General features: G+C 46.5%; 2 protein-coding genes across 2 annotated transcripts in view; one reads left to right on the plus strand and one right to left on the minus strand.

The window, feature by feature from the left end:
• TLCD3A (TLC domain containing 3A) overlaps positions 1–11492 on the plus strand; it is a 29256-nt gene extending 17764 nt beyond the window's left edge. The window contains exons 3-5 of the mRNA XM_081346716.1: positions 3828–4041; positions 6842–6937; positions 9941–11492. Of these exons, the coding sequence (XP_081202842.1) occupies positions 3828–4041; positions 6842–6937; positions 9941–10213 (583 nt within the window). The 3' untranslated portion in view covers positions 10214–11492. The remainder of the gene's footprint in view (positions 1–3827; positions 4042–6841; positions 6938–9940) is intronic.
• Positions 11493–18013: 6521 nt separating this feature from the next.
• Positions 18014–24852, minus strand: GEMIN4 (gem nuclear organelle associated protein 4). The gene is made up of 2 exons (XM_081346674.1): positions 24313–24852; positions 18014–21307 (listed from the first exon to the last, which is right to left on the minus strand). Exons 1-2 carry the CDS (start codon positions 24473–24475, stop codon positions 18150–18152), a joined length of 3321 nt encoding a protein of 1106 aa, XP_081202800.1. The 5' UTR covers positions 24476–24852; the 3' UTR covers positions 18014–18149.
• Between the last annotated feature and the right edge of the window lie 552 nt (positions 24853–25404).

Genomic DNA, 25404 nt, shown 5'->3' on the forward strand with positions numbered 1-25404 from the left:
CAAAATTCAGACGCTTCGAGCGACTGACTCGTATTTATGACGGTCGCGGTGTCCCAGGATCACGTGATCCCCTTTTGCGACACGCTGGCTGAGGAATTCTGGGAGTTGAAGTCCACAAGTCATGAAGGGGCCATAGTTCCCCCATGCTGGCTCAGGAATTCTGGGAGTTGAAGTCCGCAAGTTATGAAGGGGCCATAGTTCCCCCCATGCTGGCTCAGTAATTCTGGGAGTTGAAGTCCACAAGTCATAAAGGGGCCATAGTTTCCCCCATGCTGACTGAGGAATTCTGGGAGTTGAAGTCCACAAGTCATGAAGGAGCCATAGTTTCCCCATGTTGACTGAGGAATTCTGGGAATTGAAGTCCCCAAATCATGAAGGGGGCCATAGTTTCCCCACGCTGGCTGAGGAATTCTGGGAGTTGAAGTCCGCAAGTCATGAAGGGGCCATAGTTTCCCCATGCTGGCTGAGGAATTCTGGGAGTTGAAGTCCACAAGTCATAAAAGGGCCAAGTTTGAAGACTGCTGTTCTAAGAGTCTTCTAACCTCTCATGAAATTTGAGAAAAATCCAGGAGGTCCTAAAGGGGCAGAGGGGATGAATTAGTCAGCTCTGCGCCCCCCCCCCATTCCAGTTTTGAAACAGAGTTAGTTGTTGTAGTTTTTACATTAACTTTTAGGATGTTGTAAACGGAACGAAGAAGTTTAGGCAAACAAGAGCTTGCAGCATTTGGAAATCATTTTAAATTAATTATTGCTGTTGAAATGTTGAAACTTTAAAGTCTTTGGCAAAAGGAGACAATCAGACCATGTGGACAGCGGTGCTCAAATGTTTGTGAACCTATTTTTTTTTCTTTTTTCAATATTGCCCCATCGATCTGACCTCTTATGTGCCCTTTTCTCCAGAAAAGTCCTAGAATGAGATTTTAAAAAGCCAAGGCAACAAATAGGGCAGGGGTCTTCAAACTTGGCCTTTTTGTGACTTGTGGATTTCAACTCCCAGAATTCCTCAGTGAGGCACGCTGGCTGAGGAATTCTGGTAGTTGAAGTCCACAAGTCACGAAGGGGACCATAGTTCTCCCATGCTGGCTCAGGAATTCTGGGAGTTGAAATCCACAAGTCATGAAGGGGCCATAGTTTCCCCCATGCTGACTGAGGAATTCTGGGAGTTGAAGTCCACAAGTCATGAAGGGGCCATAGTTTCCCCATGTTGACTGAGGAATTCTGGGAGTTGAAGTCCGCAAGTCATGAAGGGGCCAAGTTTGAAGACCTCTGAAATAGAGTCACTCACAATTTACATAAAGTTAGGTTACGACCACAGTGGAACCGAAAAATTTCGGTTGCTAAGCAAGACCATTGTTGAATGAGTTGTGTGACCCATTTTACAAGCTTTCTCGCCACGGTTCTTAAGGGAACCCCTGCAGTTGTTGCGTCAGTAACCCAGTTGTTAAGTGAATCTGGCTTCCCTATTAACCCTTCTTGTCAGAAAAGGAGATCATGTGACACCCCCGGGACACTGCAACCGTTGTAAATAGGAGCCAGTGGCCAAGCTTTTGAATTTTGATCACGTCACCATGGATCATAAGTCTCAAAAAAGCCCTAAGTCTCTTTTTTCAGTGTCTCTATAATATTGAACAGTAATAATAATACTAATACTAATACTAATAATAATAATAATAATAATAACAACAACAACAACAACAATAATAAGTAGTAGTAGTAGTAGTAGTAGTAGTAGTTGGAAGGGTTCTTGGAGGTCATCTAGTCCAACGCCCTGCTCAGGCAGGAAACCCTATACCATTTCAGACAAATGGCTGGCCAGTCTCTTCTTAAAATCTTCCAGTGTTGGAGCATTCACCACCTCTGGAGGCAGGTTGTTCCACTGGTTAATTGTTCTCACTGTCAGGAAGTTTCACCTTAGTACTAGGTTGCTTCTCTCCTTCATTAGTTTCCATTCGTTGCTTCTTGTCCTGCCTTCAGGAGCTTTGGAGAATAGCTTGACTCCCTCTTCTTTGGGGCAGCCCCTGAGATACTGGAAGGCTGCTATCCTGTCACCCCTCACCCTTCTCTTCGTTAAACTACACATACCCAATTCCAGCAACCGTTCCCTATATGTTTTAGCCTCCAGTCCCCTAATCATCTTTGTTGCTTTTCTCAACATCTTTTTTACTTCGTGGTGACCAAAACTGGATGCAGTATTCCAGGTGTGGCCTTACCAAGGCCTTGTAAAGTGGTATTCATTGATAAATGAAAGGTCATAAAATGGGGCAAAATCCACTTCACAAATGTTTCACTTAGCAACAGAAATTTTGGGCTCCCTTATGGTCATAAGTCAAGGACTACCTGGATGCATGGGCCAAATTCAGCACAGATAAGTGGTCAGGCTCCAAAATGTTAAAAGCTCCTATGCCTCCCATTAAAAGGCAAATATTAACGTGCTTGGCATAAGAGCTGCCCAATCCTTAAACCACACATCGGAGTGTATCTCGATATTCCAGTTTTTTTTTTTAAGTAGACCCAACCAGGTACAAGCTACACCCATTTTCCCCTCCTAAATGCCATGAATAGAAGCAACAAGGTGGGGTAGACGGAAATGTAACCAAAATGTTTAATCAAGCACACAAAATACTTTTTCTGAACATCAAGTTTCCACATAATTGCAGTGGGCGATGTTCCCAAAGCGATATGTCCTTGGCCTGCACTTCACATGCCAGATTAATGATTGTCCTGTCCTGCAGGCAGATTTAAGGACATTGCAGCCAGTCCTCTACTTACGACAGTTTGTTTAGTGACCATTCAAAGTTACAAAGGCACCTGAAAAAGGGACTTATGGGTCATTTTTTACATTGATGAATGTTACAGCATCTCCATAGTCAGGTGATGAAAATACAGACGCTTGCCAACTGGCTCCTATTTATGATGGCCGCAGTGTCCCGGGGTCACGTGATCCCCTTTTGCGACGTGACAAGCAAAGTCAAGGGGGGGAAAGTCAGATTCACTCAACAGCTGGCTACTAACATAACAACTGCAGTGATTCACTTAACAGCTGTGGCAAGAAAGGTTGTAAAGTGGGGCAGAACTGACTTAACCACTGTCTTGTTTATCGACAGAAATTTTGGGAACAATTGTCATCGTAAGTTGAGGACTGCCTTTAAAAGGATAAATAATATTACAGCCACAGAGCTGGGGAACTAGGACTGGCTCAGGAATGCTGGGAGTTGAAGTCCACAAGTCCTAAAAGGGCTATGGTTCCCCATGCTGGCTCAGGAATTCTGGGTCTTGGAGTCCACAAGTCATAAAAGGGCCATTAAATCGCCCTGCTCTATGGGTTAATATCAGTAGTGGGATTCAGCCAGTTCGCACTGGTTCAGTAGAACCGGAGCTAAATTTTTGTGAGTTTGGAGAACTGGTTGAATGCACACTGCTTCCATTCTAGGCCTCGGAGGCCTCCCAGGCCTAGAACAGCCTGTCAGAAGTGCATAGATGCCACTTCCGGAACTCCATTCTAGGCCTCGGGGGCGTAGAGGAGGTCTCCCAGGTCTAGAATGGCCTGTCAGAAGTGCATGGATGCCATTTCCGGAAGTCCATTCTAGGTCTCGGAGGCCTGGAGGAGGCCTCCCAGGTCTAGAACGGCCCGTCAGAAGTGCATGGATGCCACTTCCGGAAGTCCATTCTAGGCCTCGGAGGCCCAGGCTTCCATCCAATAAGAGAACTGGTTTTTCGGATATTTGAATCCCACCCCTGGTTAATATATATGAATTATGAAGGAATGTATGAAGGAGTGAGACTTGACTCGATCTAATTGCCCCTCACGTTCTTCTCTCCCTCAACAGGCACTGGATCGCCAGAGAATATGTCTGGATCGTGGTGTCATACATGACCTACGATATCTATGTCATGTATCTTTGCCACTGGCACAAGAGTCAGGAGAAAGGGCTGGCAGTTGGAAATGACTCCTGGAAGAGCCTCCAAAGTTTTCTGCAGAAGGAACGGCTGATGGTCGCCCACCATCTCTTCATCCTCCTCGTCTTAACGCCGGTCGCTGTGGTGAGGCCACCTCTCCAGGGCCAAAGGGTGGTCAAGCTTAGGGCCATCCATCTTAATTGCTAGAGAAGTCAACGGACACAACTTGATTCCTAGGTTTTGTTTGGTTTTGAAATGCAACTATAGTTAGTCCTCGACTTATGACCGCAGTGGAGCCCAATATTTCTGTTGCTGAGCGAGGCAGTGGTTAAGTGCGTTTTGCCCTGTTTTGCAGCCTTTCTCGCCACGTTTACTAAGTATTGCTAAGTGTGGCGGTTTTTATGTGAATGTTGCCCCATTTTACAACATTTCTTGCCACAGTTGTTAAGCAGAACATAACAGAATACAGAATAACAGAGCTGGAAGGGACCTTGGGGGTCTTCTAATCTAGTCCACCCCCCTCCTTAAGCAGGAAACCTGAGACAAATGGTTGCCCAATATCTTAAACACTTTCAGTGTTGGAGCATTCATAACTTCTGGAGGCAGGTGGTTCCACTGATACTCTACTCCTATTCTATTCTATTCTATTCTATTCTATTCTATTCTATTCTATTCTATTCTATTCTATTCTATTCCTAATTCTTATTCTATTCTATTCTATTCTATTCTATTCTATTCTATTCTATTCTATTCTATTCTATTCTATTCTATTCTATTCTATTCTATTCTATTATTCTATTCTATTCTATTCTATTCCTTCTTCCTGCTTCTATTCTATTCTATTCTATTCTATTCTATTCTATTCTATTCTATTCTATTCTATTCTATTCTATTCTATTCTATTCTATTCTATTCTATTATTCTATTCTATTCTATTCTATTCCTTCTTCCTGCTTCTATTCTATTCTATTCTATTCTATTCTATTCTATTCTATTCTATTCTATTCTATTCTATTCTATTCTATTCCTAATTCTTATTCTATTCTATTCTATTCCTAATTCTTATTCTATTCTATTCTATTCTATTCTATTCTATTCTATTCTATTCTATTCTATTCTATTCTATTCTATTCTATTCTTATTCTATTCTATTCCTTCTTCCTGCTTCTATTCTATTCTATTCTATTCTATTCTATTCTATTCTATTCTATTCTATTCTATTCTATTCTATTCTATTCTATTCTATTCTATTCTTTCTTCTTCCTGTTTCTTTTCTATTCTACTCTACTCTACTCTATTCTTCTACCTCATTCCATTATTCTATTCTATTCTATTCTATTCTATTCTATTCTATTCTATTCTATTCTATTCTATTCTATTCTATTCTATTTCTTCTTCCTGCTTCTATTCTATTCTATTCTATTCTATTCTATTCTATTCTATTCTATTCTATTCTATTCTATTCTATTCTATTCTATTCTATTCTATTCTATTCTATTCTATTCTATTTCTTCTTCCTGTTTCTATTCTATTCTATTCTATTCCATTCCATTCCATTCCATTCTTCTTTTCCTTCCCTCTTCCCTTCTCTTCTCTCCTCTCCTCTCCTCTCCTCTCCTTTCTTTCTCGCCCCTCTTCCTTCCAGTGGTGAGATTCAAATATGTGAACAACGGGTTCTCTGTGTGGATGCTGCTTCCAGAAGTCCACTCTGGGCCTGGGCAACAAAAAATTAAGCTACCGGTTCTGCCGAAGTGGTGTGAACTGGCTGAATCCCACCACTGCTTCCTTCCCTTCCCTTCCCTGTCAAGTTTTAATACTGCTCCATTCAACACTCTCAAATGTTCCTGACAAAAAACTTTCCCTCTTGAGCCACCTTCATTTTGCCAGGGGGGTTATTGCATGAAGGCTACAAAACACCTAGGCCTCTCACCTGCCAGGTAATCCAAGACGGCTCACAGCCCTTGAAGCTCGGAAGTCATCCTGCAAACAATTTAGAGCTCATCAATGGCTTAAAATAGGGGTCTTCTATCTTGGCTCTTTTATGACTTGTGGACTTCAACTCCCAGAATTCCTCAGCCAGCATGCCTGGCTGAGGAATTCTGGGAGTTGAAGTCCACAAGTCATGAAGGGGCCATAGTTCCCCCATGTTGGCTGAGGAATTCTGGGAGTTGAAGTCCACAAATCATGAAGGGGCCATTGTTCCCCCATGCTGGCTGAGGACTTCTAGAAGTCCACAAGTCATGAAGGGTCCATAGTTCCCCCATGTTGACTGAGGAACTCTGGGAGTTGAAGTCCACAAGTCATGAAGGGGCCATAGTTCCCCCATGTTGGCTGAGGAATTCTGGGAGTTGAAGTCCACAAATCATGAAGGGGCCATTGTTCCCCCATGCTGGCTGAGGACTTCTGGGAGTTGAAGTCCACAAATCATGAAGGGGCCATTGTTCCCCCATGCTGGCTGAGGACTTCTAGAAGTCCACAAGTCATGAAGGGCCCGTAGTTCCCTCATGTTGACTGAGGAACTCTGGGAGTTGAAGTCCACAAGTCATGAAGGGGCCATAGTTCCCCCATGTTGGCTGAGGAATTCTGGGAGTTGAAGTCCACAAGTCATGAAGGGGCCATAGTTCCCCCATGTTGGCTGAGGAATTCTGGGAGTTGAAGTCCACCAGTCATAAAAGAGCCAAGTTGGAAGACCCCAGCTTGTGGACTTCAACTCCCAGAATTCCTCAGCCAGGCATGCTGGCTGAGGAATTCTGGGAATTAAAGTCCACAAGTCATGAAGGGGCCATAGTTCCCCCATGTTGCCTGAGGAATTATGGGAGTTGAAGTCACAAGTCATAAAAGGGCCAGGTTTGAAGGCCCCTGGCTTAAAACATCCTGTTCCCTGGACCCAACCAGTGTCTCTTTCTCTCTCTCTCTCTCTCTCTCTTTTTCTTTCGGTCTACAGCATCTGCGTGGTGAACTAGGAGACTTTTTCGTGGGCTGCATCTTCACAGCCGAGCTTAGCACCCCGTTTGTATCTCTGGGCAAGATCCTGCTTCAGGTGAGCATCTGAGACCTGGAACCTCCATCTCTACCTTTTTTCTTTTTTTTTTTTACAGATAGTTCTCAACTTACAACCGTTCATTTAGTGAAAGCGGCAATGGCCCTGATGAAAAGGACTTATAACCATTTTTTCACACGACCGTTGTGGCATCCCCAGGATCACGTGATCAAAATTCGGATGCTGGGCAGTCGGCTCCTATTTATGAGGGTTGCAGTGTGCGTGTCCCGCGATCCCCTTTTTCGACCATCTGACCAGCAAAGTCAATGGGGAGGCCGGACTCACTCAATGGCCATGTTATTCACTTAAGAACAGCAGTGATTCACTTAAGAACCGTGGCAAGGAAAGTTGTGAAATGGAGCCAAGTTGACTTAACAAACTGTCTCCCTCAGCAACAGAAATTTTGACTGCCTGTATTAAATTTAGACGCTGCCCATCTCCCTCTGCAAAAGTGATTCAGGATGGCTTACAATTAAAATGCTAAATACGGGTAATCCTCAGCTTACGACCACAATTAAAGCCAAGTTTTCCTTTGCTAAGCAAGGCGGCTGTCAAGTGAGTTTAGCCCCATGTTACGACCTTTCTTTTGCTAGGGTTGTTAACGAATCACTGCCGTTGTTAAGCGAATCACGCAGTCATTAAGGGAAACTGGCTTCCCCCATTGACATTGCTTGTTGGAAGCTGGCTGGGAACGTTATAGATGGTGGTCACTTAATAGATTTAATTTAATTTAATTTAATTTATTGAATTTATATACCACCCTTTCCCGTAGGACTCAGGGCGGTTTACAGGGCATAAAAAACGTCAATACAAAAATTAAGAACAATTTAAAAGATTAAACTAAATCCCTGAAAAAATATAAAACATATAAAACCCCAGTTAAAACCCCAATTAAAACTCAGCCTGGGCTGGAAAGCTCGAAGAGCCAGGTCTTCAGGTCTCGGCGAAATGATCGAAGGTCGGGGGCAGTCCTAAGCTCCACAGGCAGCTGGTTACAAAGGTTAGGCGCACCCACAGAGAAGGCCCTCCCCCTGGGTGTTATCCGCCGGTATTCTTTTACCGGCGGCACCCTGAGAAGCGCACTGGACGAAGGGAACTTGATGCTGGCAGCAGGTGTTCCCTCAGATATCCCGGACCCAAGCCATTTAGGGCTTTATAGGTCATCACCAGCACCTTGAATCTCACCCGGAAGGCAACCGGAAGCCAATGCAGCTCACGGAGCAGAGGTGTTACATGGGAGTAACGGGAAACCCCCATCACAACTCGCGCGGCTGCATTTTGCACCAGCTGAAGCCTCCGAGTGGTCCTCAAGGGCAGCCCCATGTAGAGAGCGTTGCAGTAGTCTAAACGGGAGGTCACGAGCGCATGAGTGACTATGCGTAGGGCATCTCGGTCCAGGTAGGGTCGCAACTGGCGCACCAGGCGAACCGATGCCATGATTTGCTTAGCGATGGTGGCAAGAGAGGTCGTAAAATGAGGCACAACTCGATTAATAACTGCCTTGCTTAGCAATGGAAATTTTGGGCTCAATTATGCTCATAAGTCGAGGGCTACCCATGGTACACTTTCGCAGGTAGTCCTCAACTTACCACAGTTCATTTAGTGACCATTCATTGTTACAACGGCACTGGGAAAAGTGGCTCATGATCATTGTTCACACTTGTGACTGTTTCAGCCTTCCCCACGGTCACGTGATCAAAATTCAGACGCTTGGCAACTGACTCGTATTTATGACGGTTGCCGTGTCCCAGGGTCATGTGATCCGCTTTTGCAACCTTCGGACAAGCAAAGTCTATGGGGAAGCCAGATACACTTAACAACAGTGTTACTAACTTAATAACTGCAGTGATTCGCTTAACAACTGTGGCATGAAAGGTCATAAGATGGGGGCAAAATTCACTTGAGAACTGCCTCGCTTAGCAACAGAGGTTTTGGGCTCAACTGGGGTCATAAATCGAGGACTACCTGTACTAAGGCTGAAAGGGAAGGAAGTCGGAACAGAAATCGTACAGAGATGCAGCAAGCAACCTGCTGCCCAGTGCGGGAATTAAAGAAGCAGTTGCTGGAATTTCTCCCGGCCTTGATCTTATTTTTTCAATGGTGAAAAAAGTAAGGTTCTACATTTAGGCAAGAAAAACCAAATGTACAGGTATAGTATAGATGGGGTACCTTGCTCAATAGTAGTAACTGCGAGAGGGATCTCGGAGTCCTAGTGGACAATCACTTAAATATGAGCCAGCAGTGTGCTCCAGCTGCCAAAAAAGCCAACACAGTGCTAGGCTGCATTAACAGAGGGATAGAATCAAGATCAAGTGAAGTACTAATACCACTTTACAATGCTTTGGTAAGGCCACACCTGGAATATTGTATCCAGTTTTGGTCACCACGATGTAAAAAAGATGTCGAGACTCTAGAAAGGGTACAGAGAAGAGCAACAAAGATGATTAGGGGGCTGGAGGCTAAAACATATAGGGAACGGTTGCTGGAATTGGGTATGTGTAGTTTAACGAAGAGAAGGGCCAGGGGTGACATGATAGCACTGTTCCAATATCTCAGGGGCTGCCCACAAAGAAGAGGGGGGGGTGTCATGTTATTCACCAAAGCACCAGAAGGCAGGACAAGAAACAAGGGATGGAAACTGATCAAAGAGAGAAGCAACCTGGAATAAAGGAGGAATTTTCTGACAGAACAATTAACCAGTGGAACAACCTCCCTCCAGAAGCGGTGAATGTTCCAAAACTGGAGGTTTTTAAGAAGAGACTGGACAGCCATTTGATCTGAAATGGTATAGGGGCTCTTGCTTGAGCAAGGGGTTGGTCTAGATGACCTCCAAGGTCCCTTCCAACTTTATTATTATTATTATTATTATTATTATTATTATTATTATTATTATTATTATTATTATTATTATTATTATTATTATTATTATTATTATTTGTGGGCCAGCACTTGCCTCTCCTTTAACCTTCTCAACATTTTCTTTTTTGGGTGGTGGGGTTACAGCTGAAAATGCAAGATTCCCTCCTGCATAAGATCAACGGGATCCTCATCCTGGTCACCTTCTTCCTGTGCCGGATCCTCCTCTTCCCATACATGTACTGGGCCTATGGGCGACAGATGAACCTGCCTATCTACGTGGTACCCTTTCGCATCCCTCTGCATTGCAACGTGGCCAATGCATTCTTGATCGCACCCCAGATCTACTGGTTTGCTCTCATCTGCCGCAAAGCAATGAGGCTCTACAGAAGTTCACCAGCTCCGGACCGAATGCGATAGTGAACAATTAAACATCCACTTTGGAACCGAGACGGATAGATAATCACGAATTACGTGCAAGGAGGTGCCTTTGTGGTCGCAAAATAACCACTGGCTGTGAGGTTGTATGCTTCCCAAAGCCTCCCAGTGACTGCAGCTCTCACAGTGTTCCAGATGTGGCGAGATGTTGCAAGTGGAACCTGGGACTTGTGGTTGGTCAACCACGGAGGCCGTGAGAATTCTGCAAATCTCTTCTTTTGCCCGGGGGTCTTTAGTTGACGGTTTAGGGCAACAAAGTTAAAGAACACCATGCAGACTGATCTACATGTCCTTCTCTGATTGTCCCTAATCAGAGTCCGCCCTGATCGTTTCATTTCCCCACCTCAAAAAATTGCCTGTCACCTTTTCTACCTTTTAAATCTTCTTCAAGATGTTCCCTGTTGTGCCAGTTTACTGATAGTGAAACATTGATAGCCTTATTTGGATATCTTGACGGCTGCCTTGATTTTACCGAAAGTGCCGAGGGATTGCTCCTGGAGAATTTTAGCATCTTTTTTTTTGTTTTTTGTTAAAAATATACCTCAACGTTCTTGTGCTTCTCATTTGTAACAATAGCTGTGCCCGTCAAAGCAGCAGAAGCTGGAGAAATGTGGGGTTGTTCTTGCCCCAAATTGTGCAAAGATTCTTAGTTCAACGGACAATCTTGTAGAATGTTGCATTTTTAACATGTTCGCACATTCCAGGTTTCCTTTGGATGCACAATATGGAAAAGCGACATCAAGGTCATTTTGGAACAGGTGCCAACTTTTGAGGCGGATAACCAGATCCTTATGATTCAAGAAGATGAGCTCAAAAAGATAAAGATTCAAAAAGATCATTTTTGGTGCTCCGTGTGGGTGATGCACGTAAAAATCAGTGAGGTTTCAACACTGGTGTTTAAACAGCCATTTTGATTTTCCTGACTTTACAGTTATTGAACAAAAAAAGGAAGGAAAATTGAGAGAGTGAGCTGAAGTGAAGATGAATCAGAAGTTGCTGAGAATGGATTGAACCTACCTTTCAGATCTGGAAGGATTCTTGCAAGATTTTTTTCTTGCCTTGCGGTTCTAATTCTGGTCCCCGGAAGTCAGTTGGATTAGCACACTGGGATCGTGCACAAGAGGCCAATTCACTTGCACCACCAAAAGACCACGTTTCTTAGCAGTAGCCAATTCAGTGGCAGCTACCTCCTCAACTGGGCCTAAGCCAGGCACAACAAGAAAGATCCATGGGAAAGGCCTTTTTCATTGCCTCTGAGACAGCCACACCTTTGTGAGGTCTAGGACAGGGGTAGGCAACCTCGGCTCTTTAATGACTCGTGGACTTCAACTCCCAGGATTCCTGAGCCAGCCCATGCTGAGGAGAAATGTAGAGGTTTCCATGCTGAGCCATGTCGGCTCAGGAATTCTGGGAGTTGAAGTCCATGAGTCATAAAAGAGCCGAGGTTGCCTACCCGTGTCCTATGCTGTATAGAGAGGACTTATTTCCATTCAACTTTGGAAAGCTCGGGCGTTGTTCCCTCCCGGTCCCGTTTTGGGGCAGAGGAGAGCAGAGAAATCTTTTTCAAACATTGGCGGTGGAAACAAATTAATAAAACTTGAGGAGGAAGAGGAGGCCGAAACATTATCCTGGACATTTGCTACTACACGTAGTCCTCAACTGAAAACGATTCGTTTCATAACCTTTCAGCGCTACAGTGGCACGGCGAAAAGGGGCCCGTTTTCCACACATTCCCGTGCTCACATGACCAAAATTCAAAAGCTTGGCACATGGCATGGACGTACGACAGTCGCAGTGTCCCGGAGTCACATGATTCCCTTTGGCGACCCTTCTGACAAGCTAAGTCAATAGGGGAAGCCAGATTTGCTTAACAGCCTGCGTGACTAACTTAACAACTGCAGCAATTCACTGAACAACCGTGGCAAGAAAGGTCACAAAGTGGAGCAAAACTCACTTGACTGTCTGGTTTAACCACAGAAATTATGGCTCAATTGTGGCCATAAGTGAAGGACTACCTATATACTGTCCCATCTGTACTCCTGGAAATGTTTGAACCAGCCCTGTTTTGAGTCGGGGGATTTGAATATTTCACAGTAGGGTCCGAACAACTGTCTCGGTCCTAAAATGCTGTGGTTTGAGTTGAAAGGTATCAAGATTGGAAAATTTTTATCTACAGCTTGTCTGTATCACGAGAGACAACGATCTCTTAAACCAGTGTTTCTCAATCTCAGTAACTTTAAGATGGGTGAATTTCAACTCCCAGAATTCCCCTGGGGAATTGAAGTCGACCCATCTTAAAGCATGCTGTCTGGGGAATTCTGGGAGTGGAAGTCCACCGTTTTTAAAGTGTGCTGGGCAGGGAACTCCGGGAGTCGAGGTGCACATAGGTGTCAAACTGCCGGCCCGTGGGCCGGATGCATCATGCCGAAACCTCACCCACCCTATTGCCGTCAATGGAGAAAAAAAAATCACAATATGCCGCAACACGTCACGTGACGTTGCGAATTTGACACCCTTGGCATAAAGCATGCTGGTTGGGGAATTCTGGGAGTGGAAGGCCAGCCATCTTAAAGCATGCTGAGTAGGGAATTCTGGGAATGGAAGTTTGCCCATCTTAAAGCATGCTGGCTGGGGAATTCTGGGAGTGGAAGGCCAGCCATCTTAAAGCATGCTGAGTAGGGAATTCTGGGAATGGAAGTTTGCCCATCTTAAAGCATGCTGGCTGGGGAATTCTGGAAGGCCAGCCATCTTAAAGCATGCTGAGTAGGGAATTCTGGGAATGGAAGTTTGCCCATCTTAAAGCATGCTGGCTGGGGAATTCTGGGAGTGGAAGGCCAGATATCTTAAAGCATGCTGAGTAGGGAATTCTGGGAATGGAAGTTCGCCCATCTTAAAGCATGCTGGCTGGGGAATTCTGGGAGCTGAAGTCTTAAAAGTTGCTGCGATTGAGAAACACTGTTGGAGTAAGAAAAACTTCATGGATCTTTTCTTCCCTAATTCCGTCTCTTGCTTATTTTGCACATCCAGAGAACAAGGTAGAGTACTGGAACCAGGTTAAATGTGTTGCTTAAGAGTCCTGGTTTGAATGAATAAAGCCTTGTTTCCCTCAAAGGAGCATTTTTTCCCCCATTATAAAAGCACAGCGGTGTTACGTCACCGTACAATTTTCAGTGCAATGTGATCAGAGGTATATATATTCACCCAGAGAGGCCTGATGGAGAACAGATGAATTTAAAACACTGGTTTTGATTTTACCTTTGTTAAATTTTTGAACATGAGATGGGGCGCCGGCTTGGCATTCCTCCTCTCTCCCATTCCCCTCCTTTCTCCTCCATCCCTTCTCTTCTTTCCTTCTTTCCCCTTCTTTCTTTCCTCCATCCCTTCTCCTCACCTTTCTTCCCTTCTCTTCCTTCTTCTCCCCTTCTCTCACCTCCCTCCCCGTCTCCTGCTCCTTGCTTTTTTCTTCCCTTTCTCCCCTTCCTTTCTTCTCTCCCTTCTTTCCTTCTGCTTTCTTCCCTCCTTTCTCTTCTTTCCCCCCTCCCCTTCCTTCCTTTCCTTCATTCCTTTTTCTACTTTCTTCCTTTCTCTTCCCCTTCCTTTTTTCCTTCCTTCTTCTCCCCTCCCCTTTCTTTTCCTGCCTTTTCCTTCTCCTCCTCCTCCTTTCTTTCCTCCCTCCCCTCTTCCTTCCTTTTCTCCCTCCCTTCTCCCTTTCTTCCCTTCTCTTCCTTCTTCTCCTTCTTTCTCACCTCCCTCCGCGTCTCCTGCTCCTTGCTTTTTTCTTCCCCTTCCTTTCTTCTCTCCCTTCTTCCTTCCCTCCCTTCTGCTTCCTTCCCTTTTCTCTTTTTTCCCCTCCCCTCCCTTCCTTTCCTTTATTCCTTTTTCTGCTTTCTTCCTTCTCTTCCCCTTCCTTTTTTAAATTTCCTCCTTCTCCACTCCTTCTCCTGCCTTCTTCTCCTTCCTCCCTCCCCTCCTCTTCCTCCCTCCCCTCCCTTCCTCTTCCTTCCTTCCTCCTTTGAAGATCACCTGCCTGTGGGCTTCCTTCACCAGCTGTTGCACAACAGGATAACAAACCGCTGGATGAGACAGGCCCGGGGTCTAATCCGACAGGGCACAACTTCTGTTGTTCTTAAAGCTGTTGTTTTTTGTGATACCGCCCCCTGGTTATTTTCTCTCTGCCTGTGACAGGTAGACAAGCCTTTTTTTGTAATTGTTGAAAGCATACTCGGCCTGTTTGTGCTTGCATCAGGAAAACCCCATCTAAGAGTGCTGTTTAACCATCTTAATTGGGGGGGGGGATTTAAAGGGGGAGAGAAGGCTAAAAGGTAATAACTTAGAAGAATTAACTTCTAGTGCCATTAACAGTTCTTCACATTCCTGAAGAATAGTCAGAAAAATTAGGGCAAGGGAAGCGTGGGGTCCTGGGTGCTCTCTGAGCTGGGTGGTTTTCTTGCAGACGTTTCATTACCCAGCTAGGTAACGTCATCAGTGCTGGAAGGAAGGAACGATGCATTTTTTGACCCTTCGAAAAAATAAAAAAATGGGACATGGGAAAAACCACCGCCCGAGATGTCGTAAATGATCGGAGTGGCTTGCCAAAAGGCACGTAACCAGTTTGCGTTTATATTACATTTGCCAGATGTCAGGGTGCACACAAAAATGTGATTTTTTTAAAAAAAATATTATGATACAGCCTGAAAAACAGATGAGTGCTTAAGACACCAGTCTAGAAAGCGAGAGATTGTGAGTTCAAGTTCTGCCTTAGCTATGAAAGCTGGCTGGGTGATTTGGGACCAATCACCAGGAGACAGTGAGTTCTAGTCTCGCCTTAGGCAAGCGAGCCAGCCGGGTGACTTTGGGCCAGTCTCTGTCTCAGCCCAACCTACCACACAGGGCTGTTGTGAGGAAAATAGGGGGAATGTGTGTTGGATATGTTTACACCTTATTTGTAAAAATAATAAAGGCAGGATACAAATAAATAATAACATATATGGATTGCCTGGGTTTCCAATTGCACTGGATTGTTGCAACTGTGCACACAACTTGAGCCCTTGATTTTTGGCAACTAATAAAAAACAATCAGTGAAAAAAATGGTTGTTTTTTTTTCTAGACTGCCTTCATTCTTTGATTTCTCTGCTAACAGACAATTCTCTCATGAGAATCATTCATCTCTCGGTGAGTGATCCTTATGAATCTTGGGGCAACATGTTCCACTGGTTAATTCAGTGTTTCCCAACCAGGGCAACCTTTAAAATGGGTGGACTTCAATTCCCAGAATTCCCCAGCCAGCCTGCTTTAGCGATAGGTGGACTGCAAGTCCCAGGATTCTCTGCTCAGTATTCTTTAAAAATCAGTGGATTTCAATGCTCAGAATTCTCCAGCCGACATGCTTTCAGAGGGGTGGACTTATATGTTGGCTGGGGAATTTTGGAAGTCCAGCTATCGTAAAGCATGTCGGCTAGGGAATTCTGGGAGTGGAAGCCCACCCATCTTAAAGCAGGCTGGCTGGGGAATTCTGGAAGTTGATGTCCACCCCTCTTAAAATGTGCTGGCTGAGGGATTCTGGGAGTGGAAGTCCACCCCTCTTAAGGCATGGCTGGCTGGGGAATTCTGGGAGTTCCCTGCCACCTGACCCTCTTCCCTTGTCTCCTCATTGGCAACTCACACCAGCTGAGAGGGACAACGATCCAGACTACCAATGGTGGACTCGCCACAAACCTCTTCCACCTCAGACTACAATAGGATTTTGGTCCAACATGGCGCAGCATCTATTTTTTTTATTATTTATTTATTTTTATTTTAATCCCATTTATATCCCACCCTTCTCCGAAGACTCAGGGCGGCTTACAATTTAAGCACAAACCAATGTGCTTAGCAATCTAACTCAATCCCAATCAAGAGCAGGCCACAGGATTGGACAAATTAGATGGATGCTTGATTAGGCCATCTGTAGCTTAGGCCTGTGTTTCTCAACCTCGTCACCTTGACGATGTGTGGAATTCTGGGAGTTGAAGTCCTCATGTCTTCAAGTTGCCGAGGTTGAGAAACTCGGGCCTAGACTGTTTCCTGAGAAACTCAGGCCTAGACTGTTTCCTGAGAAACTCAGGCCTAGACTGTTTCCTGAGAAACTCAGGCCTAGACTGTTTCCTGAGAAACTCAGGGCTAGACTGTTTCCTGAGAAACTCAGGGCTAGACTGTTTCCTGAGAAACTCAGGGCTAGACTGTTTCCCACATTCTTCCTCCAGCACAAGGACCACCCCAGGATGGCATATACACCCCACCCCACCCGAGTACAGATAATCTTCGAGTTATGAGGATAACTGAGCCCCGAATTGCCATAAGAGTCATCCTGCTTGTGAAGAGGGCGACCACATAACCATGACCCATTTTACAGGGTTGTGTTTGGTTTTTTTTGCCGTGGTCATTAAGGGACCATCGCGGTAGTTAAAGAGAAAGCTGTGCTTGTTAAACAACCACACTGTTTGCAATGGGTGAAGTTGTCCAGGAAACCACAAGTTTCCGGTAGAAATAATTGTAAATTGCAACCACGGGACAATGCCAACGGTTGTAAACGTGGTCCGGCTGCTGAGTGCCCAAAATGGGATCATGTGGCCTTGGGGGGGGAGGGAGCTCATAAGTAGCCTTAGAGAGGTGCATCGGAACTTCAAATGATGGCTTAGAGGCCGGTTATAAGTTGAGGACTGCCTATACAGTGTTCCAATATTTCAGCGGCTGCCACAAAGATGAGGGGGGTCACGTTATTCACCAAAGCACCCGAAGGCAGTACAAGAAGCAATGGATGGAAACTGATCAAGGAGAGAAGCAACCTGGAACTAAGGAGAACCTTCCTAATATTGAGGACAATTAACCAGTGGAACAGCTTGCCACCAGAAATCGTGGGCGCTCCATCACTGGAGGTTTTTAAGAAGATACTGGACAGTCACCTGTCTGAAATGGTATTGGTTTTCCTGCTCGAGCAGGGGGCTGGACTAGAAGACCTCCAAGGTCCCTTCCAAATTCTACTCTAATGTAGTCTACTCTTCTCTACTTTACACACATTTTAGGGCCTTCCAGACCTCTGTTTTCAAACTCAAGCCACGTGAAGATGGGTGGACTTCAACTCCCACAATCCTTCAGCCGTGTGATCTAAATATTATTACAAAACACGTGCATTGCAGGTAGTCCTCAACTTACACCCATTTGTTTAGCAATCTTTTGAAGTTACAGCAGCACTGGAAAAAGTGACTTACGATCGGTTTTCACACTTACAACCTTTGCAGCATATCTGTGGTCACGTGATCAAAATCCAGGCAACTGGCATATACTTGTGACAGCTGCACTGTCCCGGGGCTATGTAGAATAGAATAGAAATAGAATAACAGAGTTGGAAGGGACCTTGGAGGTCATCTAGCCCAACCCCCTGCTCAGGCAGGAAACCCTATACCATTTCAGACAAGTGGCTGCCCAGTCTCTTCTTAAAAACTTCCAGTATTGGAGCATTCACAACTTCTGGAGGCAGGTGGTTCCACATCTTTTGTGATCTTCCTAGTCAGCTTCTGGCAAGCATGGTAAAAAAGGGGAAGCCCGATTCGCTTAATGACACGATTCACTTAACAACCACTGCGATTTGCTTCACAACTGTGGCAAAAAAGGCTGTAAAATGGGGCAAAACCCAACCACTGGCTTAGCAAAGGAAGGTTCCATTCTGGTCGTAAACCGAGGACCAGCTGTAATCTCCTCAACCCCGCCTACCCCCGGCCAATAACTTTCCGAAGAAGGAGATAATAAAGGTTTATTAATAGATCTTGCAAATTTCCCACTTGAGCTCTCTCTCCTCGGATGAAAGCTGTTTTGGCTTCTCTCGAACCCGCAACCCAGGGCCCCACTGTCCACGCGCCTTCTAGAATCCAAATGTGACCCTCAGAGTTTATGGAGCTTGTGGAGCAGCATGGTGCGGAGCTCCTTGTTGGTGACGTTTTCCACGATGGATTCCAGGAAGTGGGTCTCGTTGGCCTTGCGCAAGGCACTGCCCAGGGATTCATCAAGGTCATACAGCAACTCGTACTGGGACAGGATCTCCAAGGAGACCAGGAGGAGAGGATCCCCGGTCCCGTGGTTGGGCAACATGGCGGCCACGTGAAGCGTGTGGCAGAACATCTGGATGTAAACGAAAGACAGCTCCCGGACCACGTTCTTCTCTTCCACGGAGTGCCACTGGCCACGGGCGATGGTCTTCACCGAGCCCAGCAGATCGGATAAGCTGAGGCAGTAGAGCCTTCCGGTGTGTTTCCACGCCTCCGCTGGCATCCACGTCGCGCCACTGGCACCGCAGAGGAATTGGAAGGCCCGCAGAAGAAGCACGGACAACTGAAGGTGGTAGGCAAAAGGCCGGAAATTCAACAACGGTAAATACTGGATGTATTCCAGTGAGTAAGGTACGTAGAGGATCTCTCGTTCCAAGAGACTTTTGATCACGTGGACAAGTCTTCTCCACTCACTTTGGCTGCACCATGGAAAGACTTGGACAAGGGCCACCAAGAACCCTTTGCTGAAGAGATTGACTTCTTCAGGGTTGTCCACGTTAACCACGAGGAGCACAAGCATCTGCTCACGCAGGGCTGTGGAGATGCAACACGTTTCCAACCAGGCCAGCAACCCACTGCCTGCCCCATAATTTGGGAGCGGACGGGTTGTCCAATCCTCCTCTGGAAGCTTACAGACCTCAAAGAGAGTAGCCGGGACTTCGTTTCTGAAATGTTCTCCGAAGATGTTCTTCACGCGGAGGCCAATGGTCCAGTCCAAGACGCTGAGCTTCTTGTGCAACCAGGCCACCGATTGGGTCCACAACTGTGGAGATAGAGTCTCCTTCTGGACCAGAAGAATATCACAAAGCTGAGCTAAGTTGGTGACCACCAAATCTTTGGTCTCCAGGGAATATCTCTCTTGGTCTTCTAGCTGGTGCCAATATTGGGAGAACCCATCCAGGAGTTTGCAGAGAGAAAAGATGAGTGGAAACGGGTGGCAGGTATGAATCCAACTCTGTTCTGATGGGACTTTCAAAGCCTTGTCAAGGATCTGCAAGCAGAGCTCAATTCGGGGAGAATCCGACTTTAGAAATGGGAAGATCAAACTCTGGACCACCTCTGAAGGAGACAGGAGGGGACTTGTTCCACTCGGTTGCATGAGATGGACTAGGAACTCTAAAAATTGCTCCTTCTCCTTGGGAGAAGAGAGACGGTCCCAAACCGTCTCTTTCAAACATTCTAGGAGAAGGTTGACAGAGACGTTGGGTTGATCCTGAGGTTCTTGGAAGTTCAGAGCTGGGAAAGAACAGAGGATCTCAGCCAAGAATTGATGGGTTCCCAAATTGGCGATAGCTAAATTACTGATCTTCTTGATAGTGCCTTCTGGGTTGAGGACCACCAGCCGAGATACGGCAAGGATGGCTTTCTTAAAACCTTCCCCAGAGGCACTCTGGATGATCTGGTTGAAGGCCACGTTGAGTTCCTCCTGAAATTGTTCCGAGAAGGCTACCATCAGCTTGGAAAGACCACGTCGGCCCCAAGTCGCCAAAACATCAGCAATGACTTTGTTCTTATCTGGCAAGGAAAGTTCGGTGTAACACTCAAGGATGATCTTGACCACCTTGGTTTGTGGATCTCGGTTTCTGGACGAATCCTCAGGGGATTCCAAAGATGCGACTGTCTCCAGCAACTTCAAAATTAGCTCCGGATCCTGGAAAAGTTCCTTATTCTTGACAAGGCAAGCCACCCAATCCTTGCTCAAGGCCCAGTTTTTCTCCTTAGCGAACACAGAACACACTTCTTTGTGTCGGTCCATTTTCTTGTCAATGATCACCATAGCTACTGAAGCCACCAGATTGCCGCCGGTGCTCTTTCCCCAAGTCTCAGGGTTGATCTTCTTCAGGAGATCTGCGATGACTTTGCCCAAATCCAACATCCCTCGGGCTGTCTCTTGGTCGAGGTCCTCTAGACTACAGTTGGTCAACCTCTTCTGTAAGGCCGCCAAGCAGTTGAGGAGCCGATAGCTCTCATAGCAGACCTGGTGAGGGTCACTCAAGAAGACCTGGACCTCTGAAGCCCACTCCTTCAACAAGGAGTGGAGGAAGCTCACGTTGCAGAGCACCAATTGCTTGGACAGCTTGACCATGTCTGGCAAACTCATGCTCCTCTCAGCTTCCTTCACCTTGGCATCCAAGTCCTTTTTGTTGTAACGGTTTTCACAGTCACAGCTCCAGAGGGTCACCACAGAGGAGATCTTCTCCAAGTAAGCTTGAGGAGACAACGCCTTTGCTTGACACTCAGTGGCCACCAAGGCGGACAAGACATCTGCTAAGTTAGCAAGGGCATAACACTTCATCCTGGTTGAGCCCAGGCTATCTTTAATCAGCTTGAGCCCTTCGGTCAAGATAGGGAGGACAAGAGGGATGGCAGAGTTCTCCGGCATGGACGAAGGGCTGCTCTTAAACCTCTTGGGAGGCTGGTCCAGTTCTTCCGACTCCAAAACGTGTTGGTGAGTCACGTTTTGGAACAGCAGCACCAACCGGTCCTCCTCCCCTCCTTTGTGTTTCATAATCTCCCACCAGACATCTAAGAAGAAGGCCACGTCAGCTGGAGACGTTCCCGTGGCCACGTACTCTACGAACGTCTGAAGCTCTTTTTGGCAAAGGGGATCCGGCAGGACCAGAAGCAGCTGGGTGAAAAGTCGGGGTGTGTTGACTGCCTTGAACAGCTCGAAAAGGACAGTGTAGTTGATCTCGGGGATCATGTTGCTGACAGAGAAGAAAGCGTCGCTCTTCCATCTTTCGTCGGATGGGACAGCCGAGAGGAGTAATTTGGACCAGAGGACAACGGCCGCCTTCTTTTTCCAGAGGTTGGGCTGGGGGGGATAACAAGAGTAGGAGGTGCAGATCTCCTGCAAAGCTTCCAGGATTGGCTTTCCCACCACAGACCAGTCGGACTTGGCCAGTTCGGATAACGGCTTGGGATGGCACAGCCTGGACGCCAGCAGAAATCCCCCGTGCAAGATGGTCACTTCACCGCAGATGGTCACCGGCCCTGTTGCAAAGAAATGAATGATGGAGTGAAGAACGAGCATCGTTAGCTCCAGGTTTTCTGTTCTAAAGGCCCGGACTACCTGTAATGGTACAGGTAGTCCTCAACTTACGGCCACAACTGAGCCCAAACTTTCTGTCGCAAAGGGAGAAATTTGTAGTTAAATTTGTTAAAAGAGCCATGGTGGCACAATGGTTAGAATGCAGTATTGCTGGCTAACTCACTGCCCACTGCCAGCAGTTCAATCCTGACCGGCTCAAGGTTGACTCAGCTTTCCATCCTTTCGAGGTCGGTCAAATGAGGACCCAGATTGTTGGGGGGCAAATATGCCGACTCTGTAAACAGCTTAAGAGAGGGCTGTAAAGCGGTATATAAGTCTAGGTGCTATTGCTAAGTGGGAAGAAGGAAGGAAGGAAGGAAGGAAGGAAGGAAGGAAGGAAGGAAGGAAGGAAGGAAGGAAGGAAAGGAGGGAGGGAGGGAAGGAAAGGAGGGAGGGAGGGGAGGAAGAAGTCATGGTGTCACAGTGGTTAGAATGCAGTATTGCACGCTAACTCTGCCCACTACCAGGAGTTCGATCTTCACCAGCTCAAGGTTGACTCAATCTTCTGAGGTCAGGAAAATGAAGAACCAGACTGCTGGGGTGCAAGATGCTGAGGGTGTAAACAGCTTAGAGACATCTGTAAAGCACTATGACGCCCCATTATAAGTCTAAGCGAGTTCCGCCCCATTTTACGACCTTTCTTGCCACAGTCGTTAAGTGAATCACTGCAGTGTTAGGTTAGTCACACGGTTGTTAAGTGAATCTGGCTTCCCCCATTGACTTTGCTTGTCAGAAGTTGGCAAAAGGGGATCACGTGACACACACACACACCCCTCCCGGGACGCCGCAACCATTGTAAGTACATGCCAGTTGCCAAGCATTTGAATTTTGATCATGTGACCCTGGGGGAATGCTGCAAAGGTCAGAAGTCATTTTTTTAAGTGCCGTTGTAACTTCAAACGGTCACTAAACTGTTGTCAGTCAGGGACTACCTATATTTGAGGCACCAGCCTAGAAAGTGGGAAGCAGCGAGTTCTAGTCCCACCTTGGGCACCAAAGCCAGTTGGGTGATTTTTAAAACCAGCCCCTCCCTCTCAGCTCAACCCACCTCACAGGATTGTTGTTGTGGGAAAAAGAGGAGGGAATATTATGTCTATTTGCCATTTTGGGTTAACTGTAAAAATAAAAAGGCGGGGTATAAATAAAAGAAAAATAAATAAAAGACGTCCTGAACAAAACCATTAACAGATATTACCTATCTTCTTCCTACTAACTTTAGCTGGGTTGTTTATTTCTTTTTGAGTGTTTTATTTATTTATATTTATATTATTTTTTTTTTATGCTGCCCATCTCCTTTCTAAAGTGACTCCGAGCGGGTTTTTTATTTTATTTTATTTATTTTAATTCCATTTATATCCCGCCCTTCTCCGAAGACTCAGGGCGGCTTACAAGCTTATGGTTTTATGGTTTCGTTATTGTTTTTCTACGCTGCCCGGAGTTCTGTTCCCCGAGACCGATGTCTGTATGAATCAACCAAATAGAATAAATCAAGAATTTCATCCCGATGGGATCGAAAGGAATTTATTTCTTTCTTTCTTGCAAATTTGTTTGGCTCTGCAGGGCGAATCCTTGCTGCTTTCAAACGCGTACTGAAAATTTAACAAAACACTATGATGTTGTTAAGCTACGCATTTTATTTAAAGCTGTTTTTTTTTAAAAACAACAACAGTGTTTTATTAAAGCAAATTGGCAATTGTGTACAACATGTCTATAGTTCATTTGCATATTCAACATATTTTACACCTTATCTAAGTACAGCTAAGGATTTGTCTACAGAAGAGAAGAGAAGAGGGGGCTAAGGAGGAAGGAAAGAAGGAAGGAAGGAGAAATGGAGGGAAAGCAGAAGGGAAGGGAAGGGGGAGATAGAGAGGAAGGAAGGAAGGAAGTAGAAAGGAAGAACAGGAGGGGAGAGGGAGGGAGGAAGGAAGGAGAAACGGAGGGAATGAAAGGAGGAAGGAAAGAAGAAAGGAAGGAGAAATGGAAGGAGAGAAGGGAAGGGGGAGATAGAGAGGAAGTATGAGAGGAAGTAGAAAGGAAGAATAGGAGGGAGGAGGAAGAAAGGAAGGAGAAATGGAAGGAGAGGAGAAGGGAAGGGGGAGATAGAGAGGAAGTATGAGAGGAAGTAGAAAGGAAGAATAGGAGGGAGGAGGAAGAAAGGAAGGAGAAATGGAAGGAGAGGAATGAAAGGGAAGGCAGAGGGAGCCAAGGGGGAAGGAAAGAAGGAAGGAAGGAGAAATGGAGGGAAAGCAGAAGGGAAGGGAAGGGAAGGGGGAGATAGAGAGGAAGGAAGGAAGGAAGGAGAAATGCAGGGAGATGAATGAAAGGGAAGGCAGAGGGACTAAGGAGGAAGGAGAAATGGAGGGAAAGCAGAAGGGAAGGGAGAGATAAGAGAGGAAGGAAGGAAGGAAGTAGAAAGGAAGGAGGGGAGAGGGAGGGAGGGAGGAAGGAAGGAGAAACGGAGGGAATGAAAGGGAAGGCAGAGGGAGCTAAGGAGGAAGGAAAGAAGGAAGGAAGGAGAAATGGAGGGAGAGGAGAAGGGAAGGGGGAGATAGAGAGGAAGCATGAGAGGAAGTAGAAAGGAAGAACAGGAGGGGGAGGGAGAAAGGAAGGAAGGAAGGAGAAATGCAAAGGGGAGGAATGAAAAGGAAGGCAGAGAGAGAGAGCTAAGGAGGAAGGAAAGAGAAATGGAGGGAAAGAAGAAGGGAAGGGAAGGGGGAGATACAGAGGAAGGAAGGAAGGAGAAACGGAGGGAGAGGAATGAAAGGGAAGGCAGAGAGAGCCAAGGGGGGAAGGAAGAAGGGAAGGAAGAGCAACGGAGAAGAAGAGAAGAGCGACGCAGGGACGGACGGACGGAGAGGGGAAGGGAAGGGAAGGAAGGCGCGGCGCCCTCCCGGGCCGACCCACCCACCTACGTCCATGGCTGCCGCCGGCTCGCCTCCCCACGCCGCTCCTCCTGCCGGCCGAGCCAAGGCGGCATGGCCCAGGTCCGGGCTGCGCGGCCGCCGCCTGCCCGCCGCGGGCTCCGCCGGGTTCCCGCTGCCGGCCTGGGCGCCGCCCGCCGGCTCAGCCATTGTGCGCTCAGGGCGCGCCGCACAAGGCCCAGCCGGAGAGCCCGGCAGGAGGAAGAGCAGGAGGAGGAGGAGGAGGAGGAGCCGCCCAGCCCGCCCAGCCCGCGCTTCTCGGCTCCGGCCCCGGCTCAGCCAGCGAGACGGGGCTGCGCAAGGCCAAGGGCCGTCGGAAGAGCTTCCTCTGCCGGCTCCTGCGCAACACTGCACGGCGCGCCCGCTCGCCGCTGCCCGCCTACACCTGCTGGTAAGCCCGGAGGATAGGATGGCCCTGCGCGGCTCTCCGGGAGGGAGGCAAGGGAAGGGAAGGGCGGAGGTGCTGGCTTCGGCGTCCCCGCGCGCGGCTGCTAAATAATAATAATAATTAATAATAATAATAATAATAATAATAATAATAATAATAATAATAATAATAATAATAATAACAACAACAACAACAACAACAATAATAATGACAATAACAATAATAATAATAATAATAATAATAATAATAACAACAACAACAATAACAATAATAATAATAATAATAACAACAATAATAATAATAAACCTTTATTGTCAAGGTACAACATGTGTACATTGAGATTAGCTGAGCCTCCCCCCAACACACAGTGACAACAAACCCTCCATCCCACCACACTATGTGAACCAACACCACCACACACCGGCCTCCCAAGTCAATTCTGCATAAGATTATGTCCCATTTAAAAGCCTAACAGCCCACGGATAAAAGCTGTTCTTCAGCCTGTTGGTACGGCTGGCTATACTCCTATATCTCCCACCGGTTGGTAGGAGAGTAAAGAGATACCGTCCAGGGTGTGAGTCATCCCTGAGAATCTTCCTCACTCTTCCAAGGCAACGGGCCCTGGCGAGGTCATCCAGTGGTGTCAGGGAACAGCCCACAATGTCTTGTGCTGTGCTCACTACCCTCTGTA

The sequence above is a fragment of the Vipera berus genome (assembly GCF_964194415.1).
Source record: "Vipera berus genome assembly, chromosome: 1".
Classification (NCBI taxonomy): Eukaryota; Metazoa; Chordata; class Lepidosauria; order Squamata; family Viperidae; genus Vipera; species Vipera berus.